The 20,911-nt window shown below is 39.8% G+C and overlaps 2 protein-coding genes across 2 annotated transcripts; both read right to left on the reverse strand.

Moving 5' to 3' along the window:
• Window positions 1-15: 15 nt before the first annotated feature.
• On the reverse strand, window positions 16-14,760 carry arhgap18 (Rho GTPase activating protein 18). The gene is made up of 18 exons (XM_026319105.2): window positions 14,420-14,760; window positions 8,598-8,841; window positions 7,754-7,889; window positions 6,973-7,055; window positions 6,633-6,776; window positions 6,052-6,121; window positions 5,426-5,538; window positions 4,777-4,848; window positions 4,484-4,577; window positions 4,219-4,310; window positions 4,019-4,096; window positions 3,728-3,887; window positions 3,521-3,603; window positions 3,234-3,440; window positions 2,906-3,037; window positions 2,101-2,219; window positions 1,905-1,960; window positions 16-1,687 (listed from the first exon to the last, which is right to left on the reverse strand). Exons 1-18 carry the CDS (start codon window positions 14,551-14,553, stop codon window positions 1,596-1,598), a joined length of 2,109 nt encoding a protein of 702 aa, XP_026174890.1. The 5' UTR covers window positions 14,554-14,760; the 3' UTR covers window positions 16-1,595.
• Window positions 14,761-16,995: 2,235 nt separating this feature from the next.
• On the reverse strand, window positions 16,996-20,232 carry fkbp6 (FKBP prolyl isomerase 6). Its single transcript, XM_033325087.1, has 8 exons — window positions 20,158-20,232; window positions 19,191-19,308; window positions 19,001-19,090; window positions 18,480-18,699; window positions 18,126-18,312; window positions 17,812-18,009; window positions 17,377-17,486; window positions 16,996-17,084 (listed from the first exon to the last, which is right to left on the reverse strand). The coding sequence occupies exons 1-8, from the start codon at window positions 20,230-20,232 to the stop codon at window positions 17,003-17,005; spliced, it is 1,080 nt and encodes a 359-aa protein (XP_033180978.1). The 3' UTR covers window positions 16,996-17,002.
• Between the last annotated feature and the right edge of the window lie 679 nt (window positions 20,233-20,911).

Raw genomic sequence — 20,911 nt, forward strand, 5'->3', positions numbered from 1 at the left:
CACCAACAGATGTGGTAATTATTAACTGCATGTTTATTTACAGGCTCTCTTAGTGGTCACTTTGGAAGCAGTAATAGGACAAAGCTGTCATTTTTAGGAAAAACAACATTCACAGTAGGCAAAATAATGTAGTCCGTTAAAAGATATATCAGAAGGTAACACATTTGTTTTTAACGATCCAGCTTTCGACAAGAGAGACATTTGTGATGTTGGACCATCAGGTGCAGATACGTGTGAAAACCACACAGAATCAGATAAGACTTTTTTGAAAGCCAAGGTAAGTATCCATATGTGTCAAAAGGATTAAACTGAGATCTTCTTAGCCTGGTTACATACCACTTTTGCCAATGTACTACTGTATATCAACTTATATCCAGACTGTGAGGAGTACAGAGCTAAAAATCAAAACAACAAAAGTCAAATGCTTTTAGCGTCCCAGTATGATTGAAACCCCTTACGTGGGAGGACATCATTTCATAAGGTAACTTTATTTTTTCAAAATCATCACCACCATTAAAATGATCAAGTCTATTGTTAAAAACTTAAGGCAATTGACTTGATACATTCTAGGTGAACTTGCGCATAGACTACTACATATATGTAAAAATGTCTTCATTTTTGCACACTAATGTCCCACAGCTTTTGGAACATAAATTCATACATCAGTGCACTCAAACATCCACAGTCTAAAAAGGCATAATGTAGCCTACAGTAAGATTAAGGTACCATTAAACAGTGATGTCATCATTGTGTGGCCTGGTTAGCTGCCAGTGGTGGCATTTTGATGCAAACATGGGGACATTTTGACCATTTTTTCCTTATGGATATGCTGCGTTTAAAAAAAAAAAATCATTGTGGGGTCCTGTGGAGATGTACCACATGAGGACGCCCCTCCCTCAAATCTGACTAGTACACTTCATTACCTCTCCCATTCACTCCAGTGTTCACACTTTCCTTATTATAGTAATACACGTGATAACTTTTTAATATTCTAAACAAATGTCTTAAAAATATAGATAAAATAAAGTCAATAGTTTCTAAATTGGCCAACACAAAATAGATCTTTGTGATTTAACAGAATTTCGATATTGCCGCAAAATATATTTTTTCAGCTTATTTCTGCAGGCACAACAACATGATTAGTGGTAATAAATCACAGTATATCACATGATATTTAGAATCTCAATACTGTGGCTCAACTGCTGACATAAACTAGACGAATAAAGTATTTCCACCAGTGTTCACCAGTGCCCTGCCAGGAATACAGAGAGGAGTGGTTTTCTTTTACTAGCACTGTAACTGTACTTCTGGCTGATGTGACTGAGGTGCAAAATTCAGGCAGGCTGGAGAAGTTCTTAAACTGCCTTTGCAAAAGGAGTATTGTGTTTTTTGGTAGATTTCAGGGTCATATAACTGCATAAAAAAAAAATGCAATTATATAAAAAGCGTTAAAAACTCTGTGCACCACAAGTAAAAGGTCCAGGTATTTCAAGAACCAACAAAAACTCACAGAGGACCAGCTGATTTTTATTCTGTGTGGGTAAGAACAGGAGAGCAGTCCAGCACCAAAGCACCAGTGGTGTAGGGCCACACTTTTATCTCTGTACGGCTTTGATGACCCACTCTGCTGTAGGATTCAGCTGTAATAGGTCTTTCATATACGTTTCCCCATCTAGACATCTCTCCTCTTCAGTTGGGGGAGAAGAAAAACGGAGAGAAACATTTATTAGACGGACCCAATATACTCTATTGCCACCATGATGGATTAACATACTGTACTTGTTTGTGCCTTTTAGAACCACAACAAGAATTTAATTTGTTACCTTTGACCTGTTGGGCTAGCAGGAGAAAATAGGAAATCTAAACATTATAATGAAAACATTTTTAACAGGAACAGGACTTACTGATGTTTCCACCAATCTCATAGAGACATAGATCTTCTCGTTTCACTACCACTGAACTGGGAGGACAAAGAGAGAGAGCAAGGGAGAAAGACAGTAAAAGTGATTTACGAGATGTGACTTGAAGGCATGCCTTTCGTAACCAAGAAAAATGCTGTGTGTACTGTATGTGTGTTGGTGCTGCATGTACACACATTACCTGTCCTGGCTGAGGAAGCGTGTTAAAACATCAGCAGCTTGCAACTCTTCAGTGAGCTGAACTGCCATAGAAACTTTACTAAACTGTGGGGCTTGGACTCGAATAAATCCCTGTGAAGTCTCCATGTTGTAAACACAGACAGACAGGAAGAGAGAGAAAAAGAAACATACAGTCAATCACACTTAACAAAAATGAGGTCATCTTCCAAAACATAGTCTTCATCAATACACAATAACATGAGAGAGGGACTGAAGAGGACTAAAGAATGTGGACCTGGATAAATTCCTGCTCTTCTGTTTAATAAACTCCAGTCACTGTCTGGTCTCACAGCACTTAGCCGAAAATGGGGTCAAGTGTTGCTGTGGTTACTCATTCATCAACAAATTGTCAGGAGGAATTGGCCCATTTTAATATGCTGCTTTAATAACACAGCAGCCTGAGCGCCTACTGTGAGAGGTTATTATATTGCCGCCTACGGCAGTAATGAGAAGGAACTTTAATCTGGAAAATGCATAATTTTTACTGATGCTCAATTATCAATCACCCTGGCACTGCCGAATGACAACCTCAGCTTCACCTCACACGTCAGTTGTGTGTTTTGGTTCCAGAGGGCCATACATTTCACCATTAAAACATTATTATATGGCACCACTAGATGTCACTCTCTTTTAACTGATCAGTGTATTACAATGACCACAGTGATGACCAGATTGCAGTCTTTGCATACAGTATCATTATGCAGTCAAGAATTGTTTTCTCAAAACAGGTTACTGACAGCTGCATAACCATGACATGATGCTCCTACCTCAAGGACAGCTTTATCAGATGGTTTGTCAGTGATCTTCTTTAGCAGTTTTCTTACGGCTCTCTCTCTGTTCTGTTTCCGCAGACTTTCCATGTTTTGTTGCCTGACCTGGGTCACAATGAACTTGGGGATCTGCAGGCAAAATGCATAAAATTATATTTGATTCTCTTAGTACACACTCTACCATTCTTCGTACTCCATGGAAAAATTATACTTTCTGAGTTACTGTGTCTAATTCAGTGTTGATTACAATTGTTCAAGTGTTTGTTTATAATGTTGACTTAAAGTGCAGTGTATATCAAGTGAGGGGACATTTGTTGCTCCTTACTGTCCATAGGAGATTCTGGTATCTAATTAACAGCCGGACGATGTTGGCTGTGCTGGTTGCCATGGAGAACTCCTGTTGTTCTGTAACCTTGGAGCGGAAGCCTTTGAACATGAAGATGTTGGGTGCCATGACAACAGAGACATTGTTGAGAGTCATTTTATTTTTCTCCTGATGGTCAATCACACGCTGGAAAAACTCCACTAATGCCTGCAAACAGAAATTAAATTTAAAATAAAAACAGACAAAAAAAAATCTCTAGGGGGAAACTAAAACCAGCGTGCATCTACCTTCAAAGTATCCCGATTGGCCTCAGGTAACAAAAGGACCAGCAGGTTCAAAGCCTGCAGCTGTTGCTTCTTTGTGGGGAGCTCTGGACACGGACACACACACACGCACGCACACACACACACACACAGATTGTAATTATCTCATAATGTAGCTGTAAAGTTCTTGTGATTAAGCATAATACATCATGACACTGATGCTATACATACTGTTGACTGCAATAAATGCGTTGAGGTACTCTACAGTCAGTAATGGATGGGGTAACTCCCTGATGAACAGCTTCAAGAGGCTGGCAGCATCGTGCTGTTTCAACTGCTGCCACTGAAACATCCCGTCATAGAAAGAGGACTCGAGATCCTGGCACAGTAACTGAATTTGGGACAGACACACATATTTCAACAAAGAGTCGGGTCATTTGTGGTAACAACTACACCAAGATAACCAGTATAAACATCTCTTTGCTGTGTCTGTGGTGGTGGCACTCAAATACTTTAACCGACCTTCACCCTTGTGGCGGCTCCAGGGATCCGTAGCAGCCCTTCTGTGTCCAAACCTTCCTCTTCAATATGACTAAAAAGCTGAGGGGAAATTAAGGCTTAATATGTCATCACTGCAATTTGGACCTACAGATATTTGATCAGTTATAGATTTTCTCTCGTCACGGCTGTAATTCTGACTCGTCCATTGCTGGCGTGCTCACCCTTTGTAGTATGAATGGCACTTTGGTCCCAGGAGCCCGCCTCTGGTCCTGATCCAATAATGTGGCAAGGGGAACACCGAACAGACCACTTTCTGCACACACACACATATAATTTCTATGTGTCACGTATCCCTATTTGAGTGTGTAATTTCTCTTATTTGTTGTTTTTGTCACTGTGCACATCTGAGTGTATATATTTTTGTGTGTAAAGAGAAAACATATTACATATTTACATATTTATTGATTTTGTTGTTTTCTTTGTTACCTTTACTCTTCACTTTGACAGCCTTGTGCGCCTTAAGGTCTATCCCAGCAGTGTCAAACAAAGCTGTCATCTCCACAAGCACCAGTCTCTGCACCTGACAGAACATGAAGCACAGGGAGAAATATACAGTATAAGGCCCAGACATCAAATAATGACTGCACTGAAAAACAACTGCACTGACATAGGTTCACAGGGAAGACTGTCTTAAAAGATAAAATAAACAGATATCCACGTATGTGCTTCAACAGATCATAATTTCCTTCTGTGACACAGAATCACATCCGCCTACTTACCTTTTTCATATCCAGAGGAGATAGATCTCCTACTCTGGTCTGACCTGTTTTATCTCGGAGCAGCTTAAAGTTCTAGAGAACAACGGCAAACGGAGACAAAAAGGCACCAATGAGAAAATAGTAATAAAAATAGCAATAAATAATTACGTTTTCACTCTATATTACATATAATCTGAGAGAGGTGACTATACACACAAAAGTGAAAATAATGTGTTATACCAGCTCCAGCCACCAGATGTCATTACAGACCAGCACACAAACTGCTATTGCATAAATTTTACTTTCTGCAACACAACTGTATTCTCTATATGTATGCTCTATCTACTCATACTATGCTCTAATGCGTTTATAGAGTATATATCCTGTTTGTATTACAGGATACATACTCTATAAATTCTTATTCTAAGGCCAAACTGGTACCAAAACAACTTTACTCAACTATAACCTAAGAACAAAGAATTTTTCAATTCAATTTAAAGTGGTTTTGCACAGGTTTGCCTAAACATGTATCAGTGCATCTTGTTTGTTCAATGCAGCTACAACATTGGGTCTTCGACAAGTACAGACATGCTCAGGGGTATCAGATAAGAAACATCCTGCTGAGGAGGTGAATGTGCATGTAGCCTTTGTGTACAGGTATGTGACTCACCGGTAGTTTGTCGTCAGGTGAGTTAGGGCAGGTGGCAAACCTCTGATTGGTGTCCCTGTAAGTGAGTGCCTGCTCTGAAAATGCCACTTCAACATTCAGTTCTGTCTCTGTTTCTGTTAAGACGTGCGAAAGAAAAGAAAGAAAAGATGGGACCACACAAGCAGTCTGCTTCAAATGTGTTTATGTAGGTAAAGTGCAGTCATATATACAGAGAGATGGACAGTTTAGGAGTTTTCACTTAGTTTAATCCTGCAGTGTTTTAACCACTACAGCACAGAGAGGAAAAAAGAGGGCCCTGCTGCCTTTTATCACAAATCAGTGTTTCTGAATCATACACTGATTTAGTGTTGCTTTGAAATAAAATATAATTCCACTGATATATCTGCACACTCACTCTTTTTATTCCATTTACAGTGGCCACAAACAACACTTCTTCTGAACATCCTATGAGCCTTGCAATCCAACAAAAGAGTGAGTGCTGTTGCATACTTCTCTGCTGCGAAATACTGATGTGTATGTAACACAAGAGTTGCTAGGCAAAAGTTTATTTTTCACTCAGTTTGTCATTCTTCATGATGACTCACACTGCATGTCTGTGTGTGTCTGCGGGAGTACTTTGCACATACCAGCTGAAATGACATCTTTTTGTCCATTCTCACTTCCCTCTTTACTAGCTGGTATACTCGACTCCTCGTCCTGAAGCACACAGTTCAAACACAGAGACACATTAAGTGTACAGCACACACAGAGTGATGTTCAACAAGTCATGAATTCACACATGACCCCCCCCCTCCTCCTCCTCCTCCTACATTTTCTTCATGTTACATATTATCTTGCCTGTTAATTAGTGGACAACTGTGTGACTAAGTAAAAGAACATGCAAGGTAGTGCATTTTATTCTACCCAAATCACTACTTACTAATGCTGGTTGTATTATATAGGCATCAGTTTGAGACAATCCCAGTATAATGTATTAAAGGACCTGATTTTGTAGTATTAAAATGGGATTTGATGGTGTAACAGGCAACTTGACAGAAGAAACAACAAACACAAAGTTATGATCACTTCCTTTGTGGTAAAAAAAACAAAACCATCTGTGTGTGTCCTGGTGAAATGTTCTCAGAAGAAGTAACACACAATTTTATACTATGAAATACTCTTTAATGCTCATAGAATATAATCAGTTGGCATTTGTGTATGACCTAACCTTTTGAGGAGATCTAAATATATCCCTAACATCAGGAAAGTTTTGCCGGTTACGTCGCCGTAGCAACGTTTGATGCACACGACGTTCCACAGCCGCCGCCTGAGTCCTGGTCAGTGTGGACAGGAACACCGCGTTGTCTTCTTCCTGCCAATCAACCACAACCACGAGTCAGTTGGTATCTTTAAGGTATAAAGTATCGTTTATTATTGCTTGTATTGGTTGCTAGTAGTGTTTCACACGTTGCACATTCAAAGAACTGAGGTGCAAATACAAAGCTGATAAAACTCTGACTCAACTTGGATTCAAGTCACTAATTAAATAAGAGATCAATGATTGACACCTGATCCTGGTCAGCTGCCAGTGAATCATCAAACAACCGTGCAAGTCCCGCCTCTGTAAGCCACGCCTCCTCCTGCTCTCCTTCTGAAAGAAAAAAAAAAAAAAAAAAAAAAAATCACACTATTAAAAATGCAAGATGCGAAATAATTTCTCCTTTGGTTCCTGAGATCATTACTAGTGCCAAATGTACAAATTAAGACAGAAGTTTCTATTTGTACAAATGGCAGACAAATCTTCAGGTGCAGGAAAGGGAAAGGAGTGACCACAGACAGGAGTGGACATACATACTACACAGGAAGACCACTACAGAGAACAATAGTCTTTGAAAATAGACTGAGTAAGACTTACAGAAATACACACAGAAATGCATTCCTTATGTTCTCAACCCTACAGAGCCTGTGTTCACAAGTCTAACAACAGCCACTTCAGACCACTCTGCTTCAAAACCTGTGCCACTATTGTAGATAATGAAACTCTACATCAAGGTCTACATCACATCAAAAATACAGAAAACAATGGCACACAGTGCAACAAATTATCCTTGGGGGGCCTTATACATGTCTATGCCCAGAAGCCAAATGTCCCATAATCAGCCCCATGTCTGGAAGCAGATACACAGCATGCCCAAACTAGCCTGTGATCAAATTCCATCACCTCACTATCTCTTCTCTAAGCTGAATCAAGAGCACAAATGTTTATCTGTCCATGTGCACTAGCAGATGTAAGAAAAGCAGGCAGTTTATCTCCCTTTCAGGTCTTTCCATGGACACGGTGTATCCTACCTTCAGGAATTTTCTGCTGCTCCTCCTCTTGAACTTCCCCTTCTCCTCCACATTCTCCCCTTCCTGCTGCTCCTGAGCGGGTGATATTCTCCACCTCTTTCCAAAAGTCGTCCATCTGCAGCTCATCCAGAGATTCCTATAAAACACGCAAACACACATACACACATAGAAATGGGGACCACTGACACTTTCAAGTTCTCATTTTTGTTTCACGTCCTGTTTCTGTCGCGAACATTAATTCGTGCTGATCAGTAGCCACAGGAAAAACCCCTCAGTGTGCCAGATATGGTGCAAAGAGCAGAAGACCCAAGGCTCTCAGATAACACAGACACACACCAAACATGCACAGACCAGATTTTACATAAAACAAAAAAAAAAAGTAAACAGACTCCTCCTCCAGATTATGCTGATTTTCCAAAAAAAGGTTGTTAGAGAGTCTCCGTGGTGGCACTGAGCGCACGCTCGTTCTCAGGGAAATCATCCAAAATACATTCTTCCCAAGAGCTACACATTATTAAAACATGAGCCAACCAAACATGCTGTAAAATTTAACAGTTACAATTAAGACATTTATAGCAGACATTATTATTCGGAGTCAGTAAAAGAGCAGAAAAGGTTGATGAATGAATAGCAACAAGGCAAAAATCACAAGACGGGCAATACATTTTTTTTACAGTGAGGGTCTATAATGTAAAGGTATATTAAATGCCATAAACATTGCATACATACATAAATAAACATTGCAATGATACAGACGCATTGCAACAAATGCATCTGTATCACTGCCAAAATTAAAATTGAGCACATACTGTTCATGAAGAACTACAGCTTTTTGTGAGCTTACCTGAGAGTTACATCGCTGACACATGGGTCGTGGTCTGAGCCTGGAATTGGGACTGTGCCTGGAGCTGGAGTCAGGGTTAGGGCTTGAAGAGAGCTGAGACCTGGGGCAAGCGGCAGAGCTTGGGCTGTGGAGTGAGGACGGGTTGGTGGTGCTGCCGGGTTTGGTACTATTGCTTGCAGGCCCATTTCTGTCTCCGTGTTGTGTGTTTTCACTCTGTTCAACCGTATAGTGGCCAGCTCTGTGGCTACAAGAGAGACAAACAGAGACATGTTAGGAAAGACATGCCTGGTTATTTGACGTAAACCTTAGTGACACACGTGAGAACTTGTCCGCCATCCCCAAGCAAAGTCACAAGTCTCCGAGTCATGTTGTTTCTAGACTGTTTCACTTTGGCACAGCTCTGCACTTTGCACCTTGATTACCAGTGACATTATAATCAATGTCTCATACATGCACCAGAATCATAAAATTAATCCTGGATTATAAATGTAGGACTTTCTAAAAGTTGAATGTGGTTATTGTGTTCCATTCTTTATTCTCTATTTAGATTCATCTCTCAGTGTTGTGCCTGCAGTGGAGGCTGGTACAGTATCCCTTTAAAAGCACGAGAGGACAGAGATAGCCTTTGACACGAGGCAGTCTCTGACTCACACAGACAGAAGTCGGCCAAAGATTCTAACTAAAGACAAGCCAGCAGCATGTTGAATTCCCAACCGGTCAACTAATGAGGACTAGCTCCACACATTCAGCTCATCTCTCAGTGCTTTCATATCTAAAAAGTGATGGGCCTCTTTTTTAATTCACTCATTCTGCACGTGTCCACAAACATTAACCCACACAAATGCATGATGTTCACAAGCAGGGTGACAAAACTGCTACTATCACTGCTATTAGTAGTACTCCCATCACTTTGTGTTGTACTGTTTAATTCTAACACTGCTCGAGTGACAACAAAGAAGGAAAGGTCAGATGTTATTACAGTTTTGAAACACACAACCCCAGGCCACTCATATATACATATATATATATATATATATATATATATATATATATATATATATATATATATATATATATATATATATATATATATATATATATATATATATATATATATATATATATATATATATATATATATATGTATACACACACACACATATATATATATGGAACAGTGGAACTAAAACTAAAACTGACAAAGATTCAAGTCTCTGCAAGTTGATTTTATTATATCCTACTGAAACGAAAGAAACCATAAAGTAAGGAGAAACTGTGGAACAAATGGACAACGGTCAGACACCATTAATCTATTTTTTATTGAAGCTTGAAGACAGCGATGTTGGCGCTGTGGCCTGGCCTTTAAAACGATACACACTAATGGAGACTGAAATCCAGGCAAAAAGCGACGATGATGTTCGGAATATTTAATCACTGCACACATCAAACAGCATGCAATGCTTTAAAGGAATTAAAGCAGCTTGTGATGTAAACTGGGTAGTCAGACTGAACAGCATGGAGTTGATGTGTTGTATTAATTTATTTGGAATTATCAGCAGAGGCCACATACCACAGCAGACTTTCTGCCCAACACCCACACACACACACCCACACACACACACACACACACACACACACACACACACACACACACACACACTAATAAAGTCATAAAAAAACACTGCTGAATATAGATACTCAAGGTAATCTAGTTTTACCTCCTCTCCTCCTTTCCTTCCATCAGTCCTTCCCTTGTTTGCTTTGTCTGTCATCTCCTTGTCCTTTGTGTTTTTCTCCATTTATTTCCCTACAGGTCCCGTCTCATCTCTTCTCCTCTCCTGTCTGACCTTCTCCCAGTAGATTTTAGCCTAATCTCAATGTGATAACCCAAGCAGAAACATGCTGCCTGACTCTTCTCTGTAACTCACTGTTGTGATAGTAGTAAATTTAGCAAGTCATTCCCCTGACAAATGTTCACTGCTTTGAAAACGTCACCAGCTGAAATGTTTTCCTATGTGAAGAAAACATGTTTCTTCAAAATGAAGACTTTTCTAAATACACTCCAGATGTTTTTAACTTACAAACAGATTTAAGCCTGACAAACCTACAGCGAACTCTGACGGTGAGTTAATCATTTACCCTCAGCTCTGCAGTATGAAAAACGGTTCAGCTGCACCATAAATCAGAGATTTCCCAAAGCACAAAAAACATATCAACATATGTTAGTTTATCAGTGTTGGTAGTTCCAATTAGTTTAGTCATCCATCTATAGAGCAGATGCTTTTCAGCTTGATTTTTTTTTTTTGGTTCATTACTAAATATCTGCCAAACAGCACTCCCTTTTTGCTAATACTGATTAGCAAATGACTCTTACTATTGTTGGATTACACAGGTGGTGACAGGATGCAGATATTATTGTGTCTGATACACAACAAAGATCCAAAGGTGACAACACACGTGTAGCTATTGATTTTATATAAAACTCCGATGCCATGGGCACTTTTTTCTGATTTATCCGACTGTCTAATAAACTCGTGCCTTTTTTTCCATTTAACTATAACCCTGTGGTGCAAGAAAATATATTTACAACCTGGTTAAAAATTAAGCTTTTTAGAGTCTATGTCCAAGCAGCAGTTGAGTCATTTCACAGATTTGCCAATATGTACAAAAAAAACAACAAAATACAGTGAGAAGCAAGAGTGCAGACTGCTTCATCAAGTGGGAAAGTGAAGGCCACAATACACACTTTACAAAACGCAAACAAATAATTTGAAGCTTTCTATACAACAGTACACATGACTTTCACAGACAGGCTGCTCTTGTGAGCAAAGCAGAAACTTTCTCTCTCTCTGGCACACACATGCACGCACAAATGACCTTTAAAAGAAACAGCACTGCAGTTGTGTGTGATTGTTCTACTCTTTGTACCTTTATGCCCGCACCTTTTATCAGCTGCTTAGAGCTGCCAATAAAGATGAAGTGCATGAGATTGTGTTTGTTTGTGTGAGTGTGTGTGTGTGTGTGTGAGAAAACAGCTTGTAAAAGTAAATCTCACTGCAATGGCAGCTGCAAACAGGACTAGGAGTAGGAAACAGTATCTGCCAGCAAAGCACGTTCAGCACCGGAGAGCTAAATCTGAGTGTAAGGAAGTAAACTCACATATAAAATATCAAGTGTTATGTGCTATTAACAAAACAAGCTGCATAAAGCAGCTACTCTAGATTTTACCTCGGCAAGTTTTTGCTTATGTTTGCTTATCCAGCAAAATAATATATAGAGTCCAGACCAGTATGTGGACAGTTACAGTCTGTGCTCTTTAGCACAATCAGTAGGAAATAAAACAATGGGTATTACATTTAAGGGGCCAAGTGTCAGCTTTAATTCAAATAGCTTTACATCAGATCTCAAAGAACTGTGAGAGAGATATAAGCCTTTTAAGACACAAGATGAAAGTTTAGTGATGTTTCTTCAGCAGACGTGTTTCAATAGTTTCAAGAAATATTTTAAGTCAGATGAGAACACTGACACAATCTCACATCTGTTGAGTTAACATGGAGCTACAGCCAACAGTTTAGCATAAAGTCTGGAAACACAGGAAACAAAATGTGTCCATGAGCACGTCCAAAGCTGAAAAATGAACCCACTACAATGAGAGTTAAATCTTCTCATCTAACACTCGCCAAAAAAAGAAAATGAGTGCATTTCCCAAAAAGGTTGTACTGTTCTTTTGTCCCACATTAGAAAAGGATGAGGTAAAAGATCCGATTTATTTTTGTGGTGTGACATCTATAAACAGAAACCGAACAATGGACAGCTGAGGAGACTTTGCCACAGAAGAAGGGGGAAGAGGATAAGAAGTATGTGTGTGTGGTTTTCTCATTCACATCAACAGGTGCCAGCTGCTCTCTGTGAAGACAGAGCCTGTATCTGTTCCCCCTCAGCAACCACCAACTGGCTCAATAAATCATCTGCCTTTATTTTTGATGAATCTACACTATATACTCTGTTCTTGTCATTTTGCCTCAGGGTTGAGTCACTCCTTATGTCACCATCCCTGTCTCTCACTGCATTTCTGCCTGTTTCTGTAGATTGTACCTTTTTTTTTTTTATATCTGCTTCAGCGTCAGCTTGTTTGCTGTAGTCTGCTCTGAGTGTGGCTCGTGCTGGGCACTAATCTATGAAGTCTGGCTGTGTGACTGCAATTTGTTTTTATTAACAAAACCTGACTTGATGTGTTTTTGTTGCAGTCCATGCTTGTCTGATGTCTTTCACAGTTTGTCTTCCTTTCTGCAGATGGCATTTCCTGTGCAGCACTGTATTTCTTCTGAATGCCTGTTGCATCACACAATTTATTTAACCGTGTGCGTCCCCTCTGATCGCAGGGTATACTACAATATACTCCAAAACAAACACATAATTCAAGACTACTTAGGTCAGAGGTCCACTGCTGGTAAAAGGTCAGCAGTTTTGTCTGTGTCACTCTGTCTCTCATTTCCTGCCTAGGGGAAACAATGACCACAAACCAAGCTTTCAGCTCAGCCGAGACAGGACACACATACACCCTGCTGTGGGAGGTGAGACAAAGACTGGCTGTAATGTGAGGCTGTTATTTATTTATTTATTTTTCCGTGCTAGCTGGACGTGCCATCTGGAACTCACACACTGATAGGCAGACTGTACAGACACACAGGTGCAGGTGTGCCTGTCTGAATACCAGCTGGACTGAGTTATTTACTCTTACCACGACATAGTTGGTGCCAGCAGTCGCTTGCGGATTTAAACATGTACAAGGACACAAGCGCGGCCTGCTCAGCCTTGGTGAATCAACAAGGCCGCTCTGTTATAAATAAAAGAGCGCAAGTGTACAGTTATTTCCATATGACCTTAGTTCCTATTCAGTGGTTCCTCTGTGACAGCAACCATTTGATTTTGGCTCTGGGTTTAAAATGTGTTTCTTTTTTTCCCTCATTGTAAGACACTAACAATTAACCATAAACAAAAACAAGCCTGGATTCTTTCACTTTGGCAATGAAATGCAGACAATATGCAGCTCTATCAGTAACACAGATGCATATTGTTGCATACAGAACTTATGATGGGTATTTTTCATTCATTTGTGACATTTTAATTATTTAATTAAACAAGTCACGTGTTTATTTGTAATAGATTTAATAATTTACCATGTGACATCAGTGCTACACTGTGCTGTCCCTGACACTGTTTTTCTCTACATTTCAGGCCAAAAAAACGTGTGGGTGTAACTAACAACCACTAAAGGTGACATCTTCAACATCTTGTTTTCTCACTAAAAGTGCAAAAGCCTAAAATCTTCAATTCGCAAATAGCAAAAAAACATCAGGAAAAGTTTCAAAAGAAGATAAGGTTGCTTAAGAGGAAATGATCAATCATCAGGGCTTTGCTCATTAAATTTTAGCTGATTTGTGTTCAGTCAGGGGACTATATAATCTTTAGACCTACAGTGGTGTAAGAGATAAATTGGCAGCCTTGCAAAATCTGAGCTAGTCTAATAAAAATCAAGGTTAACCTACTGATTAGAAATGTTGTAAAGAAGAAGAAAAAAAAAAACACATAACCCAAGGCCAGAGAAATAATGAAGCTGCGTGTCTGGCTGCGGTTATAACCAGGCTGCTGCTGCTGGGGGGAGATGGTTTAAATTTACTGTCCTGCACAGTCAATATCAGCTAGAAAACAACACCGCGACCTTTAGATCACTTCTCCCTCTCACACACACACTCACACATCTTCAGCTGCCCCTGCCCTCGGATCACAGTGGTGTATTAGCACACGGCCGCATGTCCCACCTGGGCCCGGTGTACTGCTGGTCCTGGCCGCGCGGACAGCTGGGAGCGCACGGTCCACTTTTCGGCAGCAGTTCGGCGTTGCTGTGGTAACCCGTTAAAACCACTCCCTGGGACTCCGGCTGCTCTCGACTCATGTTTCTCCGCCTTTTCTTCGTCCTTCTGCTTCACACACAGCTGGCCTCCAAACACTAACTCACAGGGCATCTATGTACCCGCCCGCAGATCTGTCTGCGTATCTACATGTCTGTTCTCTCCATCGCCGGACTGTTACGGTGCCGACTCATTCTGACACTAAACTCGCCTCCGCCTCTCCCTCTCGTCCGTCCCTAAGTTAGTCCGGGTGAGAGGCAGGACAGGGGCTGGATCACAGGCACCACACGGCACAGGGATTGGCTGAGACCGAGGGCCAGTTGCACAGGTGATCACGCCCCCTGGTGGTGCGTTGATAACTTTGGGGACGTGTTTTATTTTAATATGGTGACTTTGCTTCACACCCACTTCATAAGCTGCTACATAAAAAGTGGTCTATTTGATCTGTGGCACGATTTTGTTGTTCCTGCTCTGTCATATTGGACTGCAAATAAAGCAGTTGCTATCAGATTAAAAGTGCACCTATGTTGTTTAAAGATCTGATTTCTACAAGCATATTAAGTGAAACGTGGGAATCACAGCCCTGTTTGACTACACTCATATTTGCATGCAAAACGTCCTTAACATACAGCCAAAACAAACACTGAGGGTTACCAGGCCAAATTAACTGCTCTCCAATGTCCGAGTCAGTCCAAACGATCGTGTTTAACAGGCTGAAGAACAAACCAAAGGCATCACCAAAGAGGCTGCTCAGACTTCAGACTGTGCAGGATCTACAATCAAAGTATTACAAGTCATAAACCACTAACCCTAACTTCAGTCACACTTCTTACCTGAGATGAAGGTAATTCACGAGTCTGGAGACCATGGCGTGTGTCCAGTTAAGCGTCTCACACAGAGCATTATCTACTGGCCGTGCACTGGGAGATGATGGTGAAACACTCACACACTGTGACAAGTGGATTAACCAGAGGTCAATCAGATTTTTCTGCTCGTCCATCTGCACCTCCCCACTTCTGACTCCCTATCCCACCTCCACCCCACTCCCCTCTCACTCTACACCTTTATCCTCCTCTAGCTCCACTGTCTCACCCTCGTTTTACTATGCACATGCACCAGAGCTCTTCCTTCAACCACATTAACACAGAAACGACATCCGTCTTTGCAGCAGAAATCACACACAGTGACAACATGTTTTGGTGCATGTGGTAAAGTCAGCAGAGTAATTGGCCCAGGCTGCTGCACAGGGAGCAAGAACGTTGATGAAAAACAGAAATAAAAAAAAATATCATGAAACAAAATAATACAGAAACTAGTACTATAGTGCACCTTGCTCTCAGCCCCCATCCCATCTGTTGTTAATCAGATTAACGAGCACTTCTATCACTACATCACGCACATACACAGGTTACACATTTACACAGGTTACACATTTACTTGTATATCTGCTCATTTAAAAACTTAAGTCTTCATGTAAAACCACACACGTCTAACACATTTCATATCTTCTGAAAATTGCATTAAGTCCATGTTAAAAGTGCACAACGTCAAAAAAAAAAAAAAAATGTTGCTAAAATGAATATAATGTGATGACCAAGACAATTTCCAATATTTCTGCAAAATATTTTAAAATGTGCACTATTTTCCAAAACATGCATTCCTGTACCACCAGCTGAGTGCAACTGGAACTACTCATCTCCCACCAACTCAGCACAAAGATGTCTAATCATCTGAAAATGAAAGAGTAGCCTTGTAATATTAAGCAGACTATGGGGCAGCACTAACCCTGAAGCTCAACTCAAATTATATACTTAAAAAAATCCAGTTTAATAAATGTTAGAAGTGAAAAAGTTTATTTATTACCCTGTGAACATCTCCCCAAACACTCCAGTACAAATCTGCAATCAAGAGAATTTAAGGAGTTGGCAATTTTATAAAAAACTGCAGCCGCTCTTGATTCCCTGCAACTCTTCATACAATATTCTTCCATAATAATTTCAGTGATTTGACCTAAAAGCAAATTCTGCAAAGCACACCCTCCAGCAGAAAACGGAGGCTTACATTATGAACCAACATCTGAAGGATTTAATTCTTTGAAATAAAAAAAAAAAAAAAAAACTGCAAAAGCAAAAAACAGAGGTTTAAGTTTCTGAATGATCCATGCTGGAGAGAAAATGTGCTGGTCGATGATGTTCACACTTACTCCATCTGCAACACATAATTTTATTAATCAGGTCAGTCCTTCTTAATGTTCTTACAGTGTTTTTCTGTTAATTTAAATTAATATCTACTGTCACACTGGAAAGTAACAGCACCTCATTTTATATATTCATGCAACATAAAACAATATTTTTTTGTCATTATGTCCAGCTCCAGAGAAGCTGTGTTCAATGACAAAGACTAATGGGAGTTGTAGTTGTAGCATTTTTTAAACAATTTTGCTGTTAAAATTATGCAGTAAAGACCCTGATTTCTTACCTTTTCCCCTCATATTTACATCTTCATCGGGCCCCGCAAGCCTTGAAACATCTTGGTGCACATGTCTTTCTGTTTGTCCAAGCTGTCTTTAAGGCATCTGGAAAATGAAAATGATTTACTTATAACTTATCTTCCAACTAGCTCTGGCATTTTAAATCAAACATAAACACTAGATACACCATGCATGTAAAGACCAGTGAAATGTACTGAAGCCAAAGCTATAAATAGAAATGTAGGTCTCACTACTGGGTTGCTTTAATGTACATAATGTTTTATTATGGTAACTTTAAAATCAGAAATCTATTACATTTGCTCACAAATCCGACTAGACTGTCCTTATTATATCATTTATTCTAAATATACTTAAAGTTGTCAAATGTTGACCTCACATTGCCACTTTCCTCAGAAGGTTGTTAATGTCAGTGTCATATGGCTTATTTTCTTGAGCAGTAATGAGGCAACCCTGGGCGCTCTCGTACTCTTGCAGCTCCAGGTATGCCTGACAGAAACAACATCACTGAATAATGGACAAGTCTTGATTTACAGTAAGAGCTCACAGCACCACAGAGACCCTGGAGAACATCTGAATAGTGTCCGATGGCTGCATAAAGCTTACATGGGAAATTAATGTTTTGAAATGGAGCTTAAATTGTGCTTTAAATATACAAATATAAAAAATTATACTTAAAGCTAAACAATGTCTAATGAGGCACAGTAGATGTTTATTTCTGTTGTGCCTAATTCTCCCCATCCTGCCATGATGTCAGAGCCACTGATAATTTTCTGGTGGTTTGAAAAACAAACAAGCAAAAGCATCATCTGACCTGTCCGCAGCGAAACAGAGCCTTTGTGTTGGCTGAGTCTATCTCCAAGGCTTTGTTGCCATATTTGAGGGCTTTGCGCGGGCTCTGCAGACGGAGCTCGTTGAGAGAAAGGTTCAGATAGAGGGGAAGCAGAGCTGTCGTGATCTTTTGCTTTTCTGCATCACTGTGTGTTTCTCGGCTCTGCAGCAGCTTTACTGCCTGTTGAATGAGCAGGCAACACAACTCAAGCTATGTTCCTAAAAATACTGTAAAAATAATACGCAGCTGTAAAGAAAGAGGTGTTTTTTTTTGCTTTGACACACTAGAAGATTTACCTGTTTATAACGATCTTTGGCATTGTCATGGCGGCTCTGGTTGAAGCAACGATTGCCAAAGCTGCGCAGTGTGTTGACAACTTCAAGAAGTGTAGACAGAGGAGCAGTGTGTTGCTCCTCCTGAGAGAGAAGCAACAAAAAAAATATTGTGAGGCAGCAAAAGTGACAGAAATAAATTGAGGATAAGCTAATAGGAGTCAAGGTGCATAATCATACATAAACAGCGATGACTCATTTCTATAGTTTACCAAATGCACAAAAAAAATGCATAATGTATGATTTAAAATAACTATAGGACACATCTACTATAAAGAGGAAAACCATATCTTATTGCTCTCCCACTGTCACAACAGCTGCATGGCTCTACCTACCAGACTCAGTGTGACAAAGTCATCCACTTGTCCCGAGTCGAGGAAGTCGAGGATTTGAACCTCATACAGAACCATGGCGGCAGCAGGAATGATCGGAGGACAACCCATTTCTCCGTATGCGTACTGTGGCTGGAAAAGAAAACGAGAGAACTCTCCCTTCTTCATGGTCAGAAGACCCAACTCCAGTCCTGCCAGTGTCACATCTGTTGGAAACATAATTCTGTCAAAGTAATTGATGGTATCCTGTTTTTTTACAATAACAAACGACAAAGAAAACCAGCAAATCTTCCTCTTTGATAGTCTTAAATATACAAATATTTGGTACTGTGAAGATGAAAATGATAGAAACAAAATTAAAATAATTGCATATATTTTTTCTGTTGATCAGCTAATTGACTTACCTTTTCAGCTCAATTAACATTTTTTTTTTTTTTTGAATGCACCCATTTCTATAAGCTAAGATGCAAATGACTGCACAGTGAATGTGCATGAGGAATCTCTGACCTCTCCCTAACTTCATCATCTGGGGGTATTTGATGTTCGCGTTGGTTTCAAAGGGGTGGTCAGAATATTCCAGGAAACCAGAGTAACGGACTTCAAGAAAAAGGAGACATTACACCTTAACAATCAATCCGACTATTCTTTGAAAAATAACAACTGGCAGTTTAAGAAAGAAAATTGTTTTTAAACATACTCAGTACTGAGGCATTTTGGGGAACAGGTGGGCCTTCTCCAGGCTGCACCACCTGTTTCAGGACCCCACCATCTCCCAGGACATCATCCATCTGCTGGCTGAGCAGTTCAAACGGACTCTATGAGAGCAGGAAACATGCCCTGCAATGACTGCACACTAATTTCACAATCAAAACAATCAGAAAACAAGTTGCATTTAACCTCAAAGGCATAAACCAGCTAATCAGTTATTTTACAATTTACCTTGTGTTGGGTCTAATTACCGTACTTTCCGGACTATAAGTCGCACTGGAGTATATACCGCATTTCTAATTCCTCCTCATCTCCCGGGTTTCCAACATTTCCACTTACTAGGAGCTAGAGTTTACTGCAAAAATAAACGGTTTTACTTTTACAGGAGTACAATACTCTAAATTCTGTTGAGTTAAGAATGCCAAGTGTCTACTCGACAAAATGACAGTAAACATACACATAAAAGTCTCTTCGCTGTAAAAGTCGCACTACAACCCAGAGGAGTAAAAAAAAAAAAGTGTGACTTGTAGTCCAGAAATTACGGTACTCCAAAAGCATACACTTAAGAGTTGCATGTCTAAAAGAAAAGCTGGCTTTACAGTCATGAAATTAAATTTTTATTCTGGCGAAATACTCCTAAATCAAAATAAATTTACAGTATTTAGAAAAGAAGTGATGAGAAAACTGTATAATCCAATTCCGATGTTAATTTTCTACTCGGCACAGACACTGTATACAGCGTTATAGTGTGTACGCCAGGTGTCCTGATAACTATTCACTACTTTTATGTAATATGTTGGTGTCATAGAATATATCTTTAAGTGAAAGGCAGAGGTTAAAGAGGAACTATATTTCTAGAGTTTCAGCTCAATAGAAACATCTCGTCCATCTGTTTTTAGCTGGATCACCGGACTAACATTTAGCTAATATTAGCTAGCCGCCACATGTGAACCTACCGGACTCGTCATCCTACCCGCCTCCTCCGCGTTTATTAACCTCCGGATACTCGATATGAATCCGTTTCCTGACATTATACTGATGATTACGTTGCTGCAACTGTTCGTATGTTTAATTTCGGCCCGGACAAACGGGAAGCTAAAGCTATAGCTGCTAACTTTGTCCAGCGCTCAGGTTTGGGTCGCGCAAACGAGTCACGTGACCTTGATAACAAATAAGGCTGGTTCCTGTTTACTACAACAACAAACAACAATCGCACACTAATAAACACAACTCACACACTAAATGGCATAAATGATGTTTAAACATAGCCTCGGATGTTCATTTATCTCTGTCAAAACTTGTTTGTGGCCATATCTAGAGATCTTTAACATTTTAACATTTAAAATATACAGTGGAGACCTTTTTTTTCTTATTTCCTGAGGCACTCAGAAACCAACCAGTACTGCAGACCTAAAATCATGTAAATAATAACTTTTTCTTTTTATTGCTACTTGGTTCTGACAGAAAGCCACTGTACTGGAGTCAAATTACTCCTGTGTCCAATACACTTGGCAATAAATCTGATTCTGATTTGGATAGTTGATTAACCATAATAATCATTTAGGGCATTTTTTTTAAAATAAAATTAAAAAAATTATAGGTATCAACTTCTCAAATGTGAATGTTTCCCAGTTTCCCAGTGGTTTATGATGGTAAAGTCATCATTTTGGTGAGGTTTAAAAAAAGGCTGTCTGAATATCTTCACTTTGG

Source organism: Mastacembelus armatus, chromosome 24 (genome assembly GCF_900324485.2).
Source record: "Mastacembelus armatus chromosome 24, fMasArm1.2, whole genome shotgun sequence".
Classification (NCBI taxonomy): Eukaryota; Metazoa; Chordata; class Actinopteri; order Synbranchiformes; family Mastacembelidae; genus Mastacembelus; species Mastacembelus armatus.